Source organism: Balaenoptera borealis (assembly GCF_965194805.1).
Source record: "Balaenoptera borealis genome assembly, chromosome: 13".
Taxonomy (NCBI): domain Eukaryota; kingdom Metazoa; phylum Chordata; class Mammalia; order Artiodactyla; family Balaenopteridae; genus Balaenoptera; species Balaenoptera borealis.
In genome coordinates this window covers 6,607,647-6,628,219 of record NC_138870.1, presented here as the reverse complement: position 1 = coordinate 6,628,219, position 20,573 = coordinate 6,607,647, and the positions used below count along the sequence as shown (strand labels likewise).

At 51.9% G+C, this 20,573-nt stretch overlaps 1 protein-coding gene across 1 annotated transcript in view; it reads right to left on the bottom strand.

Moving 5' to 3' along the window:
* Positions 1 to 396: 396 nt before the first annotated feature.
* CD9 (CD9 molecule) overlaps positions 397 to 20,573 on the bottom strand; it is a 35,668-nt gene continuing 15,491 nt past the window's right edge. The window contains exons 2-8 of the mRNA XM_082349849.1: positions 11,807 to 11,909; positions 5,115 to 5,212; positions 4,459 to 4,533; positions 2,948 to 3,046; positions 2,737 to 2,826; positions 2,036 to 2,119; positions 397 to 900 (exon numbers count right to left, since the gene is read on the bottom strand). Of these exons, the coding sequence (XP_082205975.1) occupies positions 835 to 900; positions 2,036 to 2,119; positions 2,737 to 2,826; positions 2,948 to 3,046; positions 4,459 to 4,533; positions 5,115 to 5,212; positions 11,807 to 11,909 (615 nt within the window). The 3' untranslated portion in view covers positions 397 to 834. The remainder of the gene's footprint in view (positions 901 to 2,035; positions 2,120 to 2,736; positions 2,827 to 2,947; positions 3,047 to 4,458; positions 4,534 to 5,114; positions 5,213 to 11,806; positions 11,910 to 20,573) is intronic.

Below are 20,573 nucleotides of genomic sequence, written 5' to 3'. Positions count from 1 at the left end.
AAACCCTGATGAGTATACCCTCATTTATTCAACCAACAAATCTTGAGTAGCTACCATGCACCAGGCAACAGGTGCTAGGTGCTGAGGGTATAGCAGGGAATAAAACAAAGTCTGGGCCATCGGGGAGCTCATGTTTACTACTGTATCCTCAAGACACATCACATTGCTGCAAGGAAGAGTCCCGGGCTAGGCTCCAGTGTTGATGTGTGAACAACGGTGAGATCTTGGATCAAAATCCCTTCATCCCTCCATGCCCTGATTTCTTCACTAGTAAAGTAGGGAGACCAACCTACTTCTCATGTACGCACAGAGCAAAGAGCAGGTGAAAAACATTTGAAAAAAATAAGTAGCTCTAAAAAAAATTTAGGGAAGCAAAACCCCAGAACCAGTTTGGGATGTTGTCATCATCTTTTATTATGTATCAAATTGTCTTTAACATAAGTTACAACCTGATTAAACTTGATAGACATTTTTTATCTATTTAAAGACACACACAAAAATCTCTTTTATATACAATATCTTTTGCCTAGAGTCTAGCAAATATAGTACCTTTCATTGCAGGATTTCTGCTTAACATAATAAGCAAAAACAAATGACCAAAAAAAAATAAACCGGAGCAAACCCAAATCCCCAAATAACTACAAATATCAATATTGAATAAAGCATTAAAAACACAAACGTAGAATAACTTTTTTGTTTAGAAATGCAGAATGAATACTAAAGTTAGTGGCAAAGAAAACCAAAAAAAACAAACAAAACAAAACACAGAACCCCGAGAAAATAACCAACAGTCTTCAGGGGTGAACTTTCCTGCTCACGGCTGCAGCGCTGACTCTAGACCATCTCTCGGTTCCTGCGAATGGCACAGCACAGGATCATGCTGAAGATCATGCCAAATATCTGGAAGACAGGAAGGGGTGTGAGGAATTACGTGGCTTTGCTGCGGGAAGGCGGAGGGAGAGGGGAAGACAGGAGACATGCTGGCCGCTACAAATGACAAGGAGAAGGTGCCCACGAGGCCAAATGAGGTAAAGGGTGTGAAGCAGGAGAAATGTAAGTAAGACAGTGGAGGGGCTGCTGACCGGGGGGGATTCTGAGTCTGCAGCCATCGGCCACTGCAGGCCGCACAAGCCAGCTCCCTGGGAACTCTCAAGGTGAGCATTCTTAAACTGAATGCTCCAATGCCAGCTATTCCCGTAGTGTCTACAGGCCAATACTTTCACTTCCCTCTCTGTGTATGTCTGTGTTTTCTATTCTAGTTTTAAAGGTATTGTCATGCCTTTTACTGAAAGCTGCTTCAAGCCTTTCCTAGATGCAGAGGAGGGGTGTCAATTACCACTAAGACAGGAAGCGATTCTCTCTCTGGGGGAGTTTTTGTAAGGGACAGAGGAGGGCCGTGTCCCCTACAGAGTCTCATCACTCCCTCGTGGGGGAAGACCGGTGACCCCAGGGAACCTGGTTGGCCCCTGGTGGCTTCTGGGGGCTCCTGACATGAGAGTAGATTGTTGGAAGCTTTCAGTCTCCTTCTGGTTGTCCACCTTTGGGTGTCTTTCTGACCGTAGTGGGAGGTGAGACAGTTCACCCATGTTGCTTTTACTGAACTACTTTCGTGGGGCAAAGAAAAGCAGGTGCACGGTGAAAACATGTTCTTAAGATTATCCCGGGATCACTAACAGGTCTGGGTGATCTACATCCTTGCTGTTCCAAGTGTGGTCCGTGGACCAGACACAGTGGAATCACCTTACATTTATCCCTGCACCTTAATGGTTATGGGAATGGATTCTGGAGACACAGTGAGTTCAAATCCCAGATGCTTCACTCCTGACCCCAGAGACTTTGATCAATGTACTCAACCTCTCTGTCTCTCCGGGCCCGAGTCTGTAAAATGGCAATACGAATAGTTCCCACTTCGTGGATATGGCGAGGCTTAAATTAGTCGATAAATCAGTTGATTAGTTAAAACAGTGCCTGGCCACAGCAAGGGCTTAATCAATCGTAATTACTAAGATTCCCTCCCGATGCCCCCGGCACTCACCATCACCACGGCGATCCCGATGCCCACGGCGCCGATGATGTGGAATTTGTTTTGGAAGACCTCTTCGATGGCCTCAGGGCAGGACTTGGGGGGGCAAACCAAGACCCAGGTCACACACGGTCCTGCTTCAGGCTCCCCCCTCCCCCCCACGGCACCCATCTCATACCCGGAACGCTGGTGGTCCCAGAGCAAGGGCTGGGGACTGGCTGGTGGATGGAAAGGAGAACCAGGAGAGAGACGGGAGGTGGGTCCCCAAAATTTGGGCAAGAAATCAGGGAAGGAAGAGGGATGAGCCCTTGCTTTGGGGTCCATGTCTTATCTGGCCATAGGGTTACCTCCTATTATTCTGAAGTTTGGACATTCGCTCTAGCTCACAATCATGAGCTGCTCACAAGTCTATAAAGCAGGAGTCCAGGCCTGGGAGCATTGCCCATGCACAATGGCTGGAGGGCCCAGTCGTTGCAGGGAGCTAGAACACTTTGTTATTTCCTTGGCCTTTGTTTTGCTGCCCTTGAGGAAACAGAGGCCCAGGGCAGGGGAGAAAGGAGATGGCCACCTTGGGTCCTTCCCAGGGGGAAGAGGTGTTTAGAAAGCACTGGGATGCTGTCCTCCCAGAACAAGGGGGCTGAATGCAAGTCCACTTTGGCAGGATTTGCCCAGAGCAGCTGGGCCGGGCACAAGGGTCTTGCGCGTAAGCTTACCTTCATCGTGAGGTTCTCGAGTGTGTCCTTTTTGGGGCAGATGTCTGAGATAAATTGTTCCACTCCCCCAGCCAAACCACAACAGTCCAGCTGCAGAGGGAAAGACAGGGATGGGGGTGGGAGAGATAAATAAAGAGGACTGAAATAGAGATGCACACGCGTTCTGAAGAAAGGCAAGGAGAAGGGCAGCGTCTTAGCGAAGCCGGTGTACCGCGTAGTGGATGGCTTTCAGCGTCTCCCGCTGGGGCTCGTCCTTGTTTTTCAGCTTGTTGTAGGTGTCTCTGTAAAATTTCTGGACTTCCTTGATCACCTGGGAAGCACAGACAAGAGAGGAGCAGAGATGGCTTCTTTATGAGAAAACGTCACCTGTTCCGTCTTATTCACGTGCAGCCACAAATTCCTGGAGCAGACAAGCCACTGGTCTAGGACCTCCCCACCTCGGGGCCTCCGGGGTCCCCCCTCATCTCCTCCCACATCCTCTAGGAACCGCTCCAGCCATTTCCCCTTCTTTTTGCACCTTTGGTTGGTCCCTTCAGCCCCACTTGGCTCTTTCCCTTCTACCTAGAAACAAAATTAAATTGCCTCAATCTAAGGAACTAAAAACAAAAATCCTACTCCTGATTCGGCTAGTTTTTCAGGCTTCCTTCTTTTTCTCTTCACTCAGAGACTGGGTGACTTTTGGCAAATTACCAAACCTCTCTGTACATGAGTTTCTGCGTACGTAGAATGGAGATTATAATAGTCCCCACCACAGAGGTTATGGTGAGGATTTAAAGGTGATATTGCATTAAGCCTGTAGCACAGTGTCTGGTGCAAACAGGGGATAAGGACTAGCTATTACGTTATAATACGGAGGAAGTATCGTTATGCTTCTGCACCTGGGTGCACCCGGGTTTAAGAATGCCTGTATCCAATGTCTCTCTTCTTTTGCCCCTCCTGCTAAACACGACAAGACAGCCCTTCCTGAAACACTGTTCTGATGCAGCCCACCCTGGCCCCTGACTGAGCCCACCCTCAGCTGTGCTCAGACCCTTTCTTTGCCGGGAAGGCCCAGCCTCCACCAGCTTTCCTCCTGAAATCCTCTCTCTCCTTCTGGGTTTAGGTCAACACCCCTCTCTCTCCATGAAGCCAGAAGAGAGTCCCCTTCCCCACGCCGTTTTTCAAATCCCACGGGGCTTCTGATTATAAATGACTTCTGTGACACTAGTCAAATGCATGTCTTTCTCCCACATTAGGTGTCAAAGCTCCCTGAAGTGGGGACCACTGCCCACGCATCTCTGGACCCCCCAGCGAGCGGGGTACAGCTCTTGGCTGGTGGTGGCACGTATTTAGAGATGAGGGGAGGGAGCGGGGGGTGGGGGGGTGGGTCCGGGCCAGACAAAGCCATTTTTCCCTGGCCAGACAAAGTCATTTTTCCCTAAGTCGTGTTCCAGAGAAGTTGAGGGGAGGGCTGCTGAGGTGGGAGGGGCAGACACACTGACCCAACAATACTGCCCGAACACCCACTCCGTGCCAGCGCCGCCCAGGGCACGGGAAGCGGTGGCCGGCACTCACCCGCACAGGGTAGTGTGAACACTTGCATCCCCTTCCCTGGGGAGCTCCTGTCAGGGGCACGTCTGATGGCTGAAGGCCAAAGGCCGACGCAAGGGACCAGCTGGGACACCCTTCCACCGCCATCATCCCATCCCCCAACTCCCAAGAGACCTTACGGGAAAAACCTACCTCATCCTTGTGGGAGTATCCCCAGATGGCCGCAGCTATTTCAATGGCAAATATCACCAAGAGGAAGCCAAAGAACTGGAAGGGAAAGGGCTGGGGTGAGGCACAGTCCCGGCCGGCCGGCCGGAACAAGCATCTGGGGGCGGGAAGGGATGGCTGGAAGGGGCGGGAAGAGGTCCACAGAACTGCCAGCGCTCAGCCAAGGCCAGCAGGGGAAAGCCGCAGGAGGAGAGAGTGGCACAGACCCCAGAACTGATATTTCTAAGGTGTCAACGAAGAGTCAGTGATAAAATACCCTCACCTGCTCACAAAAACCACAGAGATTTGAGGAAAGAAGGAGGTGAATACAATCCGGAGTTTGAGGAAAATGGTAACAAATTTTGAAACAAGAAGGGGAGGCGAAGGTACCTGTGGATTCAGGGAAAAAAAGCAAACGTGGTCCTCGAAAAGGGGAAAAACAAAGTCCTGGCATTTAGTTGCCTAAGGGAAGTGATAAGACAGAGGTTCCAGAAAGGAAGAGGAGCAGCGTGTCATCACGGGGCAACGAGATGGCTCAGGGTCCTGGGCACCCGCTCTGCCCCGTCCCGTCCCCTGGTCTATGGGATCTTGGGTGGGGGACCTGGGAGAGCAGGGTCTGTGGGCACAGAGGGGACACTCACCAATCCCAGCATGCACTGGGACTCCTGCACAGCCCCACAGCAGCCCAGGAAGCCCACCAGCATCATGAGGGCGCCGGCTCCAATCAGAATGTAAACTCCTGAGGGGACAGGGCAGAGGACAGGATAAGGAGCTGTGAGCGGGGGGGGGGGGGGGGGGGTGTAGGTGCTTCCTGATCCCGTTCCCCCTCTGCATCCTTACTGCCCCTCCACCCCCGTCTCAGGGAACAAGAGTCCCATCCCCCAAACAGCCCCCTCCCGCCTGTCTCTCCTCTGGGACCCAGCCATCAAGCCCCCATTCCCACCTTACCCTCAGCCCTCCTGGAAGGTGCCCATTACCCCCGCCCTAGAACAGAGAACATCCACGGGAGCCCCAGATTCTACTCAGGACAGACCGGTGCAGTCTGTCAGCTGTCTCCAGCTGGATGCACCCACCCCTGCCAGTTAAATTAGACTCTCCAAACTCGGGCTAACTTCCTGAGGCTGTGACAAACCTCCTGCTGGCGTCTCCCTGACACAAGAGGCCAGGAGAGCAAGGCTTCAGCAGGAACGGGCTGTGCACACGCAGACGCCCACGCTCTGGGCGGGCCAGCTCTGCCACATTCCCAGAGGGGACGCCTCCCCGCCCTGCTGGCTGGTGGCAGCCAGGCCTGCACCGTTAGTGACATCCGAGGGCACGGGAGCCCTGCTCTAGTGCAAAGAACAGCCTGGGTGTCAGAAGACCCTTGTTCTGGTCCCAACTCTGCTACTAACTGCTGCGTGATCTTGGGTAAGATCACAATTTCCTTATTTCCTTATTAGTAAAATGAAAAGTTGGTTGCTAGAAAATTTCAGAAGATCCCTTACAGCACACCAGTGAGATCTTACAGCTGCAATGCAGTTACACCAGGTGAAGAGTGGAAAGGATCCTCCTCACCAGAGGGAAGGTGAGTGACAAGGTTTCTAAGCACTCAGCTGGGGTGTCCAGTGGAGAAGGGGTGGTGAAGGGCTGTGGGTTCCACAACTCTAGCCTGGGACAGGGGAACACAGTGGGACACAGCCCTGGCCCTAGTCATTCCACACTCCCCCAGGGAATGCCCAGAGGGGCCCATCGTGCAGTTATATTCTTGAGAAGCACAGCTGACCTGCAGTGAGCACCGCCTTCCCCGGCTTCCTCCTCCACACCCCCCCCCCACCGCCCCCGGCCCCACGGGAAAACTGGCAAAGAAGTCTTAGGCATCCCTGGCATGTCGGCATGTTCTGCCCACTGCTGGGAGGGGCCTCCTGTCACACGTCGAGAGCCCCAAATGCCTGGGTTTGAAAGCCGGCTCTGTGACCCTGGGAAGGCCACTTATCTCTCTGTGTAACTGTCTTCCATCTGCAAACTGGGGACAGGAAAAATGCCCACCGCAAGGATTGCTGTGACGATTAGGCCATATGCTCCAAATGTCCACAACAAGTGCTAGCTACTGCTAATCTTTCTAACTTTAATTTAAAAAATTTTTAATCTTTTTATTAAGGTACAGTTGACGTACAATCAGCTACTGTCAATCTTCACAATACGAAGGATGGACGACAATTGTGAATAATCACGATTGTGACGCCGAGTTTCACAGACGTGTTGCTCCCTCCCTGCTGTCCTCTCCCTGGGAGCAGGGAGACCTCCCTAAAGTAGGGATGCTTCCCCACAATACACAGCAGGACACTGAGATGAGAACCCCGGCAGGTGTCACAGTGATTTCACCGTCCCACATCCGTACCCTCCTCCCGGGCCGGAGCTGTGTAGGCAGCAAACCTCGCAGGGGGCCCGTGGCTGAGACTCTCCGGCAGCACAGCGAGGGGCGCACACAAGGCAGTGTTTGTCCTCTGCCCGTCCCCTCCCCGCATCTGTCGTGATGTCAGGTCACGTGGCCTTGCTGGCAAACCCCGATGAATATGGGTATTGTTCCCGTGCACGCCCGGCCCAGACTGGGCAAGGGGACAAACGCAGCTTGTCCTGGAGTCAAGTCCCATCCTCCTAGGTCGTCCACTCCACGGGGCCACAGGCTGGACCTGGGGAGGCAGGCCCGCCCCGCCCACACACGGGCACCACAGAAGTGGCAGCGCTTTCGGGTCCGGGCTCTGACCTGGGGACCCCGGTGAGCGGGGGCAGTAACACAGACCCCGTTTCTCCCCGTCTCCTCATCTCTCCCCACTGGGGCAAGACAACAAAGGATGAGGTCCCTCCTTTGAGCTCCACCGCAGGGGCTGAATAAACAGGGGGTATCGAGAGATCAGAAGGATTTACAAGCGCATAAAATAGCGTTGAGTGGGGCTGATCACACAGACGCGTTTTCTCTCCGTCCAGATCCCAGCCTGGCCAGGCGACCCTGGCACAAGGCAGAGGAGTCAGGTTGGCGGCAACAGAGAGCCACTAAAGGAAAAAGCACTTCCCCCACAGAGAGAACATTCTCCTAATGGGCCTGTGGGTTGGTATTAAATATTCAATCTTGGGCTCAGCAGATGAAGATTTTAGGACCAAGGGTCTTGCTTTTAAATCTTGCTCGGACGGCGGCGAGGTCTGGGGTGTCTTGGCTTCACTCTCTCCATCCAGTTGGGGATGAAGAGGAGCAATTCCCTGGCGGCTGTTTATGGGGATTTTTGACAGCAGCCGTCAAGCCATAGGGCGGCCCAGCGATAAGCAGCAAGCCCAGAAGCCTTCAATCCACGGCAGGGTGAGGGCTGCCGCTTCAAAGGGCCATCCAGGGCTTCCCCTTGGACAGGCTCCGCCTGGTCTACACCCCGAGCTTGTGAGCAGAGGCTGATGGTGATAAATGACAAAGCATTCCCCTTTATGAAACAAGTGGATGTTAGCCTTCGGTCTGACTCATGGAAAAAGTTATTTGTCACGGAGCCTTCTCTGGGATTACTGTATTCATTTGCTTAAGGGCTGTTTATTCTGCCTTTTTCAGGCTGACATTATAGGCCTAGTCCAAAAAAAAAAAAAAAAAAAAAAAAAAAAAAGCTTCTAGTGAAGCAGTAGCATCTGCCGCGTCCTTTACACAAAAGCCTTCTTTTTCACCTGTTTATTGGAGCTCTCGGCCTCGGGAAGGCAGGGGACACATCAGCCTCCCGTCATCACCCCCATCCCATCTTGCAAACAGTGCTCCCCACACCCGTTCGTTGTGCAGAATAAAATCTGGCAGAGCCTCTGGCCTCCACTTGCTGAGAACAGTTTACTGTCTCCAAATAAGTCAAGCAGGGGTTCCGAGGAACCCTAAGTCTGCTCCCCGATGGCTCTCTCCCAGTCCCTCTGTCCATCCCACTGATGGCTGTTCTCATTAATAAGGCCACAGTGAACTCTGTTTGTCAAGCATGTAGGTGTCTGCCTGGAGAGGTGGGTGTACAGGCCCTGCCGGTGTCAGGATGGGGAAAACCGGGCACAGAGCAACAAAACAAACTGTCCCCGGACACGAGCTAGAGCAGGGAAGCCACATCAGCGCCATCTTGGGAATGGTCCTGGGCGGTGGACACGCTGGGCCTCTGGTTGGAGCTCCCCAGATGCCCTCATTCAGTGGCTCTGGTTCTGGAAGGTCACCAAGGACTTAAGAAGGGCTGCTGGCCTGGGATCAAGAAGAAGAAGTTCCCCAATTTGTTTGCAGCCTGGGATTATGGATACTGTTGACGGCCTGAATCTTCAGGGCCCGAACTGGAGAGAAGGCCCATATAAGGCTGTCAGCCGTTCTGGATCCACTAGAGACTGTTCTGAACGTTGCAAAGTTTCTTTCTTCCCTCGCTTCTCTGCCTGATGATGCATTTGTTCTCTGCTTTGAAAGCTGTGGCCCGCTGGAGAAAAGACACCCCCTGGGTCCTTCAGGTTTCCTGAAGGGTCAGCTGCATGGCCAGCCTGGCCTGTGGGTTGCCCTGCAGATGGTCTGTGCCCAAGTGCAAGGGACGGTCACCCCATGATGTCAGGAAGAGCAGCCAGGATGGAGCTGGCACTCTCTGCTGGAAGAGGGGCTGTGGGTCAATGCAAAGGCTGATGTCACAGCCCGAGGGGGAAGGGGACACAGAGAACGAAGCCTGCTTGGCCCTTTGCCCGGGGATGACAATTATTCAGTCGCCCAAAGCGCTCAGCGAAGCGCGGGGCCCAGCCAGGCCCAAGTGGTCAGTCGCTGACTGTGTTCTATGTGATGTCACTTGCATCACCCTCCAAGCCCTGGGCTTCTGCCAGCAGAATGAACTCTTCAGAGCTGAGCCCTTTCCCAGGAAGGGGGTCCAGTGCAGAGGGTTTGTATCTGTCTATGAGAGCTCAGGGGGCAGTGGCCACTGGTCCCTGAGTAGGGGCTGCTGTGTCTCTTTGGGATGTGCCTTCAGACCAGCTCCTGGTCACCTCAGGTAGGACCACGGGCCATCAGAAGGACGCCGCAGTGACCAGGGGACCTGAGTCCTGGGAGGTTCCTGGAGGCAGGCCTGTCCCCTCTGGCTGTGTGCTTGTCACTCTCCTGCCACCTGCCTGACTTTCCTGACACCTGCTGGGCTGCTGGTGCTGGGGGCCTGTCTCCCCCGACCACAATTGGGGCGAAGTCAAAAGGCCTAGGGAGGGACTTCCCTGGCGGTCCAGTGGTTAGGACTCGGCGCTTTCACTGCCGAGGGCCCAGGTTCAATCCCTGGTCGGGGAACTAAGATCCCATAAGCCACGAGGCCAAAAAAAATAAAAATAAAAAAGAGTAGATATGTGTGTAACTGACTCACTTTGCTGTACACCGGAAACTAACACAACATTGTAAATCAACTATACTCCAATTAAAAAAAAAAAATACGCAGAATGAGCCAGAGTCCTAGATAACAAGAGAGAAACCGGTCGTTGGAAGCGACCAGAGGTGTGGAACCAGGCACCTGCAGAGCATGGGGAGGCCGGGGACTCGCTCTAGGACAATGCCACCTGCTTGCACACGCCTGCCCCCAGATCTGCTCTCCCCGCGGAGGGTCCCCAGCTCCCTGTTGTGATGTGACATGGAGAGCTCAAGGCCTGCCCTCAGCCCCCGCCTCCACCCTGCACTCCCACTGCCCCAGCTCAAGGGTGGCATTCCAGGCCCGCCGAGGCCGCCAAAAACCTCACAAAAGAATGCTGTAGCTAAAACAAGTCAGGGCCCTATGGAAACCTGCTCCCTAAAAACTCTGCGTGTGGAGTTTTCAATGTACTTTTTCTTTTTTTTAAAATTTATTTAATTTATTTATTTTTGGCTGCGTTGGGTCTTTGTTGCTGTGCGCGGGCTTTCTTTAGTTGTGGTGAGCGGGGGCTACTCTTCGTTGCGGTGCACGGGTTTCTCATTGCAGTGGCTTCTCTTGTTGCGGAGCACAGGCTCTAGGCACGCGGGCTTCAGTAGTTGTGGCACGTGGGCTCAGTAGTTGTGGCTCATGGGCTCTAGAGCACAGGCTCAGCAGTTGTGGCACACGGGCTTAGTTGCTCTGCAGCATGTGGGATCTTCCCGGACCAGGGGTCGAACCCGTGTCCCCTGCATTGGCAGGTGGATTCTTAACCACTGCGTCACCAGGGAAGTGCGTGTGTGTGTGTAGTTTTAAAAAAAAAAGTATGCTGTGCTTTTCTTTCCCTTACTTTCTTTCTGACAATAGGGAGACACGCCCTAAAAAACCCCACCTAACACCACCACCAAAAAGAGATGAAGGCAGGGAAACCATCCCCAGACCCAGGCGCCTGCGGGGCCACCAGCTGGAGGTTGGCCCTGGGAGGCGGGAGGGGGTCATGCACCACTGGCCACCGCGTTCTTCCTGAAGGTCTGGGTGATAACGCTCTTCAGACTGTTTGCTCCATCTTTTTTTAAAAATAACTTCTTTGGTGGGTGGAAAGGAAGCGACCAAACTTACACTTTGAGCCTGATGACATGACAGCATCCTCCTAAAAATAGGGGGCTGCTTTTGTTTCTCGCAAATGAAGTGTTTCCTATCCCCCAACCAGGCGAGGGGAGAGCCGAGGGGTCTGTGAGCTGACTCAGAAACCAGGGAACTGCCTCAGACAGGCCCTGGCCCTCCCACTCCTGTTAGAGGTGCTTACACGGCAATATTCTGGTGAAAGTGACAGAACGATGCTAGAAAAAGATGCCAAAGGACCCGTGTGCAGAAAGAAACCTGCTAAATCTATTTATCTTCAAACTGGAAGCCTTTGCCCTAAAGCAAAATCACTTTAGAAAACAGATAAGACTTAACATGCATGGCCTGTGCCCCAGCGCAGGGGTCTGAGGGGCTGGTGTCTCTTCTAGTCTCTCGTATTAATCTGAATGTTACCCAGGAGGCAGGTCCTCTGGGTCTCTGAGCCCCTGTCTGAACCGTGGGGGAGATGCTCCCTCTCTTTCCCCTGGCTCTGTGGGTCCCCAGGACAAAGTTTTTTAAATTAAAGAAATGAACAAGCCTTCTTAGACATGAAATTCAGAGAGAAGTTCAGAGACAAGAACAGAGGTTCTGAAACCCTCCAGGGTGGCAGCAGCTTTGGCAGAGCTGACTTCACATCAGAGAATGGTCCCAATGCCAGGCTCGGTCAGCTTGGAAAAAGAAACTGCATCAGTCAAATGCAAATGCGTGGGCACAACTACACAAAAGCACAGCTGGAAAAGGACCCGACTGGCAATGCAGCTGGAGCAAAAGTCCTCCCCAGCCCAAGTCCTCGGATCAACACGGACTCTCCACAGCTGGAGGGAACAGCAAGGTCCCCCACTCACCTGTGTAGAAGCTGGAATTATTATTCTCTTGCTCGAAGATGCTCTTGGTCTGCGAGTCGAATCGGAGCCATAGTCCGACGGCGAGGACCGCGATCCCGGCAAGCTGCAAGACACACAGGACGTCGGCGTGAGCTTGGCTGTCAGGAACAGCGCGGTACCTTATCCCAGGTGAGCTGCCCTTGGCCTCTGCCCCTCACCGGGCACCTGGAAGTAGCAGCAGCCAGGTGGGGGTGGGAGCAGGGGATCGAGCTATTTGCTAAAAATACCAGCCAGTTGGGAATAAACAATTATCTACCAGCAGTACAGGGATGGATACCTCGTGGACAACAGAATATTATACAGCAGTGAAAATGAACCAGCCACAGTTTGTGCAATACTACGAGTGCATCTCACGATGTTAAACAGAGGAAGCAAAAAGCACCGAACACATACAATTCCATACAGTTAAAAATTCTTGTTTAGGAGTGCATGTATATCATAACAGAAAAAGAAGGAAGTGATGATCATAAAGTCGAGTGCGTGGTGGCCTGTAGGGAGGGCGGGGTTTCTGATGAGGGAACAGCACTGGGGCAAAGAGGAGGGAGGCGGGTCTAGGGCACTGGCGATATTCTAGCTTTGACTTGGGTGGTAGTGGCCCGGATATTCACTTCACAGTTATCCTTCACACTGTTTGTGTTTTCTGCACTCCTCTGTATATGTACCAGACAATAAAAAAAAAAAAAAGAAAAAAAATCGCCCAACGCGTAGGTACCTCCCTGGGCTGTGAGGGCAGCTGTGATTCCGGACTAAACCATGCTGCTCAGTGAAACCTACCCACATCTGGCCCCTCTCTCTTCACACAGGGAAGCCTAACAAGCTGACCCACCCGACTCCAGGCTTAGGTGGACATTTACTTATGGGTGATCCTTGTAAACATCAGACAAGAAATCTCCAGAGGATTGTCTGATCCTATAATTTAGTGAAAATCCCATTTCATAGGTGGGCAAGTTGAGATACTGGACCCTAAAGGGCAGACTCTCCCAGTAAGGAAAGACTGAGGCATCAATCCTGGCCCGTCAGGCACTGCTGAACTTGATGCCGGGGAGGAGGCCCCCTGCCAAGCCCCGCCAGGCCAGCTGAGCTCCCCTCCCCACTGCTGCTGGCCTGTACCAGGGCTTGCTGGGGTGACTCACAGGCTGTGGGTGGTGGCCGGCTGGATGAGGGTGTGTGGGCTCAGGGCCAATGCCCAGCCCCAGGTTTCGCTGGCACACCCTCCTCATTAGAGGCACCCTGTGTCAGAACCCTCCTCCTCAGGGAGCTGGGTTCTTTGCCCCAAGGGCCAGGACAGCCTGCAGTCTACTCTCTCTCTGCTTCTCTCCTTTTCCCATGACTTTGCAGCGGGTTAGGACGTGCTGTGTGGAGAGTGGAGACAGCAACAGTGGGAGGGGCAACCCAAGACTTCACACTGCAGTAGAGTTAAAACCTTGTCTACAGGGAATTCCCTGGCGGTCCAGTGGTTAGGACTCTGTGCTTCCACTGCAGGGAGGGTCCAGGTTCAATCCTGGTTGGGGAGCTAAGATCCTGCATACTGCGTGGCATGGCCAAAAAAAAAAAAAAACCTTTGTCTATACCCGTAGGGGTGTCCACAGTGAGGGTCTGGAATTCCTTAGAGTTCTATGGCTTCAGTTCTCCCATCTGGCAAACAGGCATGGTGAGCTTGGATGCTCTGGTTCAGTCTGGGTTCTCCTGACTCTCAGGACGTCTTAGAACAGGGGCCCAGCTGGGAAATCTCGGTGCACTGGGGACTAAGACCCAAGACCCTGGTCTAGCTCCCCTGAGGTCTTGGAGAGTTATAAGAAATAAGGTAGTAGTTCCCCTTTCTCCACCCCCAACACAAGTAGGCGCAATCAGATTCCTGGAAAATGGAAGACGGAGGCCATTGGCTTCTTTGGGGATATGAAAGCATTAACCTGAAAAGCCTGGAGGCTGGAGCTTCACACGCACTTGCAGGTAGTCCTAGATTGTGGTTAGCACTGAGCCACAAGGCCTGGCCTCAGTCTCCCCTCTCGCCCTTATCTTGGCGGGGCTGTCGCTGAGAGCACCTGGGCCTGAGAGAGCCGTGTCCTTTCACGTCCTTTCTGCTCTAGGCTGCCTGCACTTATCCAAGAATTATCCTCCAGTCATTCTCCCTGTGGATAAAGTTACTCATCCACCCCTTACTCTGCTGGAAAAATTCTTGAACGAGTCACCACAAGAAGAACAAAAACAATCCCATCCAAAAGAACGAAGCTACAAAAGATGATGACGTAAAGATAGTGGTTCTGCTCAAAACAAAACAAAAAAGATGATGACAGCCCCACTCTGCCCAGAAGCTTGTCAGTCCAGGAGCTGGGTCTCTTTGGGAGTGATCCCATGCACGGGTAACAGCACCCGAACGAAACTTCCATTTTTAGTTTTGAGGATCCTGAGCCAGTCGTTTACCTTTTACCTGGTCCACACGCACAGGTGGCAAGAAGAACACTGTGTGGAGAACAGTGTCCCAGAAGGTCCCACCCCGGCCAAGGACAAGGCCAGATACAGGAGAGGAGTCCAGGGTCCTGCCACATCTGGACACCACCCCAGACCTAACATCAGGAGGAAGGAAAAGTGGCTGGCTCTGCAGAACTGGAAAAAGCATGGGACTTCCCTGGCGGTCCAGTGGTTAAGACTCCGCGCTACCACTGCAGGAGGTGCAGGTTCGATCCCTGGTTGGGGAACCCGCATGCCACATGGTGTGACCAAAAAAAAAAAAAAAAAAAAAGAAGTGGAAAAAGCAGTAATAGATCTCAGTTTCTTATGCCTAAAAACTCACCATGAGCGAGGAGGAAGGTTCAAGAAACCCAGGAGGAAGGGAGGACAGGGGCGGGACTGGAGATTCGGTTCACCAAAATCACAGAGAAATGAGCACTGCTGCCCGTTTTGTTTGAATTACTGAGTTAACTGGCCTGAAGGGATGCTGTCAACAGCTGCCCCGTTTTCTGGAACGCTATTGGAGAAACTGCTTCAGTTGGCTGGAGGTCACAGGGCCATGACACCACTTAACAGTGGCCTTCCCGGTGTGCAGGCAGTGCTATCGGGGAGCTCAGAGCACTTCCCAGGAGGGCACACTTCTCGGTGTGCACAAAGGGGTCCCCCCAGCCCCCCACCTGGCTCTCGTCCCCAGCTACTTGAGTCCTAGGAGAAACCAAACAGGAATGACCAGCAAGCACCAAAAAGAGCTTTAACCTTTAAAAAAGGTGCCACCCCAATGTTCACAGCAGCACCATTCACAATAGCTAAGACATGGAAGCAACCTAAGTGTCCATCGACAGATGAATGGATAAAGAAGATGCGGTACATATATACAATGGTATATTACTCAGCCATAAAAAAGAATGAAATAATGCCATTTGCACCAACATGGATGAACCTAGAGATGCTCATGCTAAGTGAAGTAAGTCAGAAAGAGAAAGACAAATACCATATGATATCGCTTATATGCAGAATCTAAAATACGACACAAATGAACTTATTTACGAAACAGAAACAGACACACAGACGTAGAGAACAAATGGTTACCAAAGGGGAAAGGGGATGGGGGAGGGATAAATTAGGAGTTTGGGACTAGGAGATACAGACTACTATATATAAAATAGATAAACGACAAGGTCCTACTGTATAGAACAGGGAACTATATTCAATATCCTGTAATAAACCATGATGGAAAAGAATATGAAGAAGAATATCTATATATGCATAACTGAATCACTTCGCTGTGCACCAGAAACTAACACAACATTGTAAATCAACTATACTTCAATTAAAAAAAAAGGGTGCCCGCAAGTTATTGAGGGACTCCATAAAATAAGGAAATAGGGGTCTGGGGGCCCAAGAAGTTGACGGTTTCCTCCAGGGTTAATGAACCACGCGTGGCAAGAATGTCAGCCACGCAGAGGCCACGGCTGCAGCCCGCCTCTCACCCATCACGGCAGGAATAGAGTGCGCGGGCCGAGGATGCTCAAACGATTCCCTGCTCAAGGGGTCCCTGAAAGAGGGCAGCGACCTGCCCACCATCACCAACCGGTCTGGTGGGGACAGAAGTAGAAGGTACAGCCCCTCCACTCCCAGCCCCGGGCTCTGCCCAGTCGGCTGGTTACCGCTTGCCAACAAAAGCCGAAGGGACGCATTCCGCCTTCAGGCCAGAAAAGGTCCCACCCATTTGATATCCCAGGGAAGAAGGACAGCTTTCCCCGTCGTTTTATTGGAGATTTCTTTATTTCCTCAGGCACGCTCAGTTTCTTCTTAGAAGATGGGCCAGGAGGAAAACACGAGACAAAACCTAACCTGCGGACATTCTACAAAATACTTGACCAGAATGTCTCAAAACTGTCAGGGTCATGAAAAATGAGGACAGACAGAAACTGTCACAGGCCGGAGGAGACGGAGGAGACAGGACACCCGTCATGTGGTATTGTGAGTGGGATCCTAGAACAGAAAGGGGACCGGGCTGGTAAACCAGGTGAAATCCGCATAAATCTAGCTTAGTTAAGAGTAACGTACCAATGCTGGTTTCTGAGCTGTAACAAATGTGCCCTGGGAATATAAGCTGTGAACAAGAGGGGAGACGGGGAGGAGTACAGGGGGACCCTCTGTAGTATCTCTGCAAATTTTCTGTACCTCTAAAGCTGTTCTAAAACTCTGTGTGTGTGCGTGTAATGTGTGTAGTGTGTGTGTGTATGGTGGGGCCTCTCCTTCAAAGCTTCCCGTCTCCTTCAAGAACCTGCCCCATTAATCCACCTCTTTCCTGCCTCTGTTGTCTGTCTTGGCTACTGTTTCACTTTTTTTGTTTTTAATTTAATTTTATTTATTTTTTATACAGCAGGTTCTTATTAGTTATCTATTTTATACATATTAGTATATATATGTCAATCCCAATCTCCCAATTCATCCCACCACCCTGCCACTTTCCCCCCTTGGTGTCCATACGTTTGTTCTCTACATCTATGTCTCTATTTCTGCCCTGCAAACCGGTTCATCTGTACCATTTTTCTAGGCTCCACGTATACGCGTTAATATACGATATTTGTTTTTCTCTTTCTTACTTCTGCCAACACACATGGGCAGGTCTGTCTATCCTAAAAAAACCCAGAAAACAAACCGTCTCCTGCTCCAACTGCTCTGCGCTTTAAACCCCGAGCTTGTAGCTAAACCACCTCCATGTCCTCACTCAGTAAGGACTCGCCGTGGGGCCCCCTGCCCTTCATGTGGGACAGTGGCCGTTCCTCTGAAAGGCTCAGACGGCTTGGGCTGTCACCAAGTGTTAAGGCTTCTACTCCATCCTCGCACTTTTGGATCTCTGAGCAGTAACAACATTTGAACCCTGCCTCCTTCTCCTCTGCTCCTTAGATGGAATCCTTCAAAGTTTCCCAAATAAGTCTCGTAAATCCCGCCTCAGCTGGAGGGAGCCCCTCCTCCTGGAAGGCTGTCCCGGCCACCTAGGCCAGCTGCTTCCCCACCAAGACGTCCTCAGCTTCCTCCCCAGGAAACGCGAGCCCCACTCCGCACTGGTCCTCCCCAGAATCCTCGCTCCCTCCCTTCCTGTTTACACTCTCCTGGAGGGCAGGATGACCTCTGGGTCATTTCAGTAGCTCCCCTGCACCCCATCCATACTTGGGACCAAACAGTCATTAGTAAATCATTATTCAATAAGTGAAGGATGACTTCAATGAAAGAGAAGCTCTGAAGCCCATCAGAATCTCCTCTCCTGGGTCCTCTCACCTTGGACAAGCCTCCTTTCCCACCGGCTTGTCATCCAGACCCATCTTCCAACATCTCCCAACAAGGGTCAGAAACTACAAAGAACAACTACTTGCCCAGAATAAATACTGAGAAAGAGCCATGGGGGTATGTGATGAATGTCACAGTGAGATTTAGGGGCACGTCCACATCAAGTCTTTTGGAAAATGAGGGTTTATATTTATAAAAAGTCCATGCCCTGCTGTGCTCACCGCCCACTGAAGTCCAGTTAGACACTCCAATCCTTTTTTTTTAAAATGCATTCATTTTTTATTTAATAATACTTTATTAAAGATGACTAGATATAATTAAATAAAGTAAACCTTTAACATACATAGCTTTGGATATTTTTATACTTTTAATAGCAATATTCAAGTGGTGATGGGTGTTTAATTCTTTCACTCTAAAATATATGTGACTGGACTCCCCTGGTGGTCCAGTGGCCAACACTCCGTGCTTCCAACGCCCGGGGGCCTGGGTTCGATCCCTGGTAGGGCACTAGGTCCCGCGTGCCGCAAGAAAAGATCCCCATGCCGCAACGAAGATCCCGCGTGCCGCAACTAAGACCCGACGAAGCCAAATAAATAAATATTAAGAAGAATATATATATGTGAAATTTTAGATGTCTGGTGATAGGTGTTGAATTCATCACTCTAGAATATCTGTGAATTTATGATTCTGAAGTTTTTCTGGATGACAGATGTTTGAGAATTGGGTGAAAGTCTCAGAAAAAGTCTGAAAAGCATCGCTATAATTTTCCATACAACCTCTAGAGTTCACACACTCTGAAACCATTCATAAAACCTGGAGTGTATGGATTCCACATTGTGAGTACTTGGATAGACCCTCCAATCCTTGCCGAGCACACAAGTAATCCAGTCACCTGGAGCAGATGCCAGCTGCAGGAGGCGTGAAAGTCCAGCCCCGCCCCAGGCCGGCCCGGCTTCCTGTCCTGTCCTCTTCTCTCCCCTGGCTGAAAGCACAACACGCCCAAGGCACCCACGCAGAGATGGGAATTTCAGTGAGTCACACCAGACCCATAGGGACAGGCCCAGAAATCTTACACTAAAACACACATCTGGGGTTAAAGGAAACGCCTCCAATTCCAACGGGCGAATTGAAAACAAATCGTAAGCAACAAATCCTAAGCGCAGTGTTGCTAAGGGGCACCTGGCTTCTCTGGACCCCCTGCCGAGTTTGCAAAGCCGATTCCAGCTGGAGCCCAAGGAGGTGCTTGTGAACCCTACCGCCCGAAACGCCTGAAGCAAGCGTGCAGAAAGGTGGGAGGTGACACGGAGGAAAAGGGCAACCGGCTGACTGCAGAGGTTTCAGAGAGTGTGTGTGTGTGTGTGTGTGTGTGTGTCTGTGTGCGCGTACGTGTCGCCTTGCATCCCATCCCTCAGGTGGAAGGAACCATGTCTCCCCGTGGGGCAAACCCCACTTCAAAGAAAAATCCTCCCAAGGCAAACACATTGGGTGGTCTTGGCTTGGCCCTCTTTCCTCTCGGTTCCCTCTGTCTTCTGTAATATGACCTGATGGGTCACACATTTTTTAAAAGGACAAAATACTCATGGACGCTTTCTCCATCCAGCTGTCTTGGCCCAGGAAGTGCAGGACAGATCATTCTCCACAAGCAGTTTCCTTTGAGGCTGACCTCAGACTGCAGTGGTCCCATCTGCCACTTTGGAAGCGGCTAGAGGTGGGCGGTGGTGACAGGAGGGGGTCGGGGGAGAAGGCAGTGCTTTCTTTCCTATGTCCCATTGTCCTTCTGTGAAGCCCTGGCTATTTGGTGACTTTGGTCAAAGGGATGCAGCAGACTTTTTAGTAAGGGACAGGTGGCATGACAGAAAGAACCGTGGGCAAGAAGCAGGGGGCCCTAGCTCTGCCCCCTGTCACTTGCACACCGGTGCCAGCCACGGGGCGATGTGAGAGTCACCTGGCAGAGTTGTAAACACGTATCCGCCGCCGCTCCATCCCGGGGCAGCCGAGCGCTCCCAGGAGAACGCGCATCTCTGCTGAGAAGAGCTGCACGCGTGGACAGGAGCGTGGCCTCTGGGGCTAATTCCGGCGCTGCCACCTAGGAGCTGTGTGACACTAAGCACTCTCCGTAGCTTCTCTGAACCTCAGAGTTCCCATTTGTAAAAAAAGAGTTTGACACTTTCCTGTCTTTGACCCAGGAGGTTGAAGGGGAAGATTAAATGAAGTGATGTGTGTAAAATACTCTGACAACTGTGAGTGCTAGAGCCAGCCAGATTCTGTGGGGAATATAATGATGACAACAATAATAATAAACCTTGCGAACGACACGAAGACAGAAGTGGGGAGAGTCACGGCTCTTGGCGGCCTCAGCTGTGTGTCCTCCTCTGATCTGAGAAGGCGGCTGGGTGGCCACAGGCGATTGAGGACAGTGGGGGTCTGTCTTCTGTGGGTCTGTGTGAGTGCGGTGTGCTGGGGGAGATGCCTCCAGAGCTCCACTAGGACCAGCCGGGATGGGGGGAGAGAAGTGGGGCGGGGAGGGTAAGGGACACGGCTGGCCGAGAGTGCAGGCCTCTGTCCTTCCTGGGATCCCAGGCTGCTTCCGTGAGCGAATTCACGCTGCAGGAAGCAGTTACTGAAGGAGCAGATCACAGAGAGGGAGGGGATTTGACCTCTTTACTTCCTTTCTTCGGTAAGATCCGTATCAGCCCTGGATTTTTTTGTTAACATACTGGGCTTGGGAGACCTCAGCATAGCTGCCCCTGGCCACCCAGAAAGTCACAGAGGCTGAACCCTGAGGATGCAAGCTGCCTCACCACTCACGCCTGATGCAGCCTTGGGAGCGCAGATAAGGGCCTCTGTGTTCACACGGCCTTTAGCAACAAGTCGGGCCACCTAGACCTGTGGGCTCCAGCCTCACCCATCTCCATGGCAACCCTGGCTCAGCACAGTGTGCCAAGCCTGATGGGCTGATTCACCGTCAGGAGCCTGGGCCGGG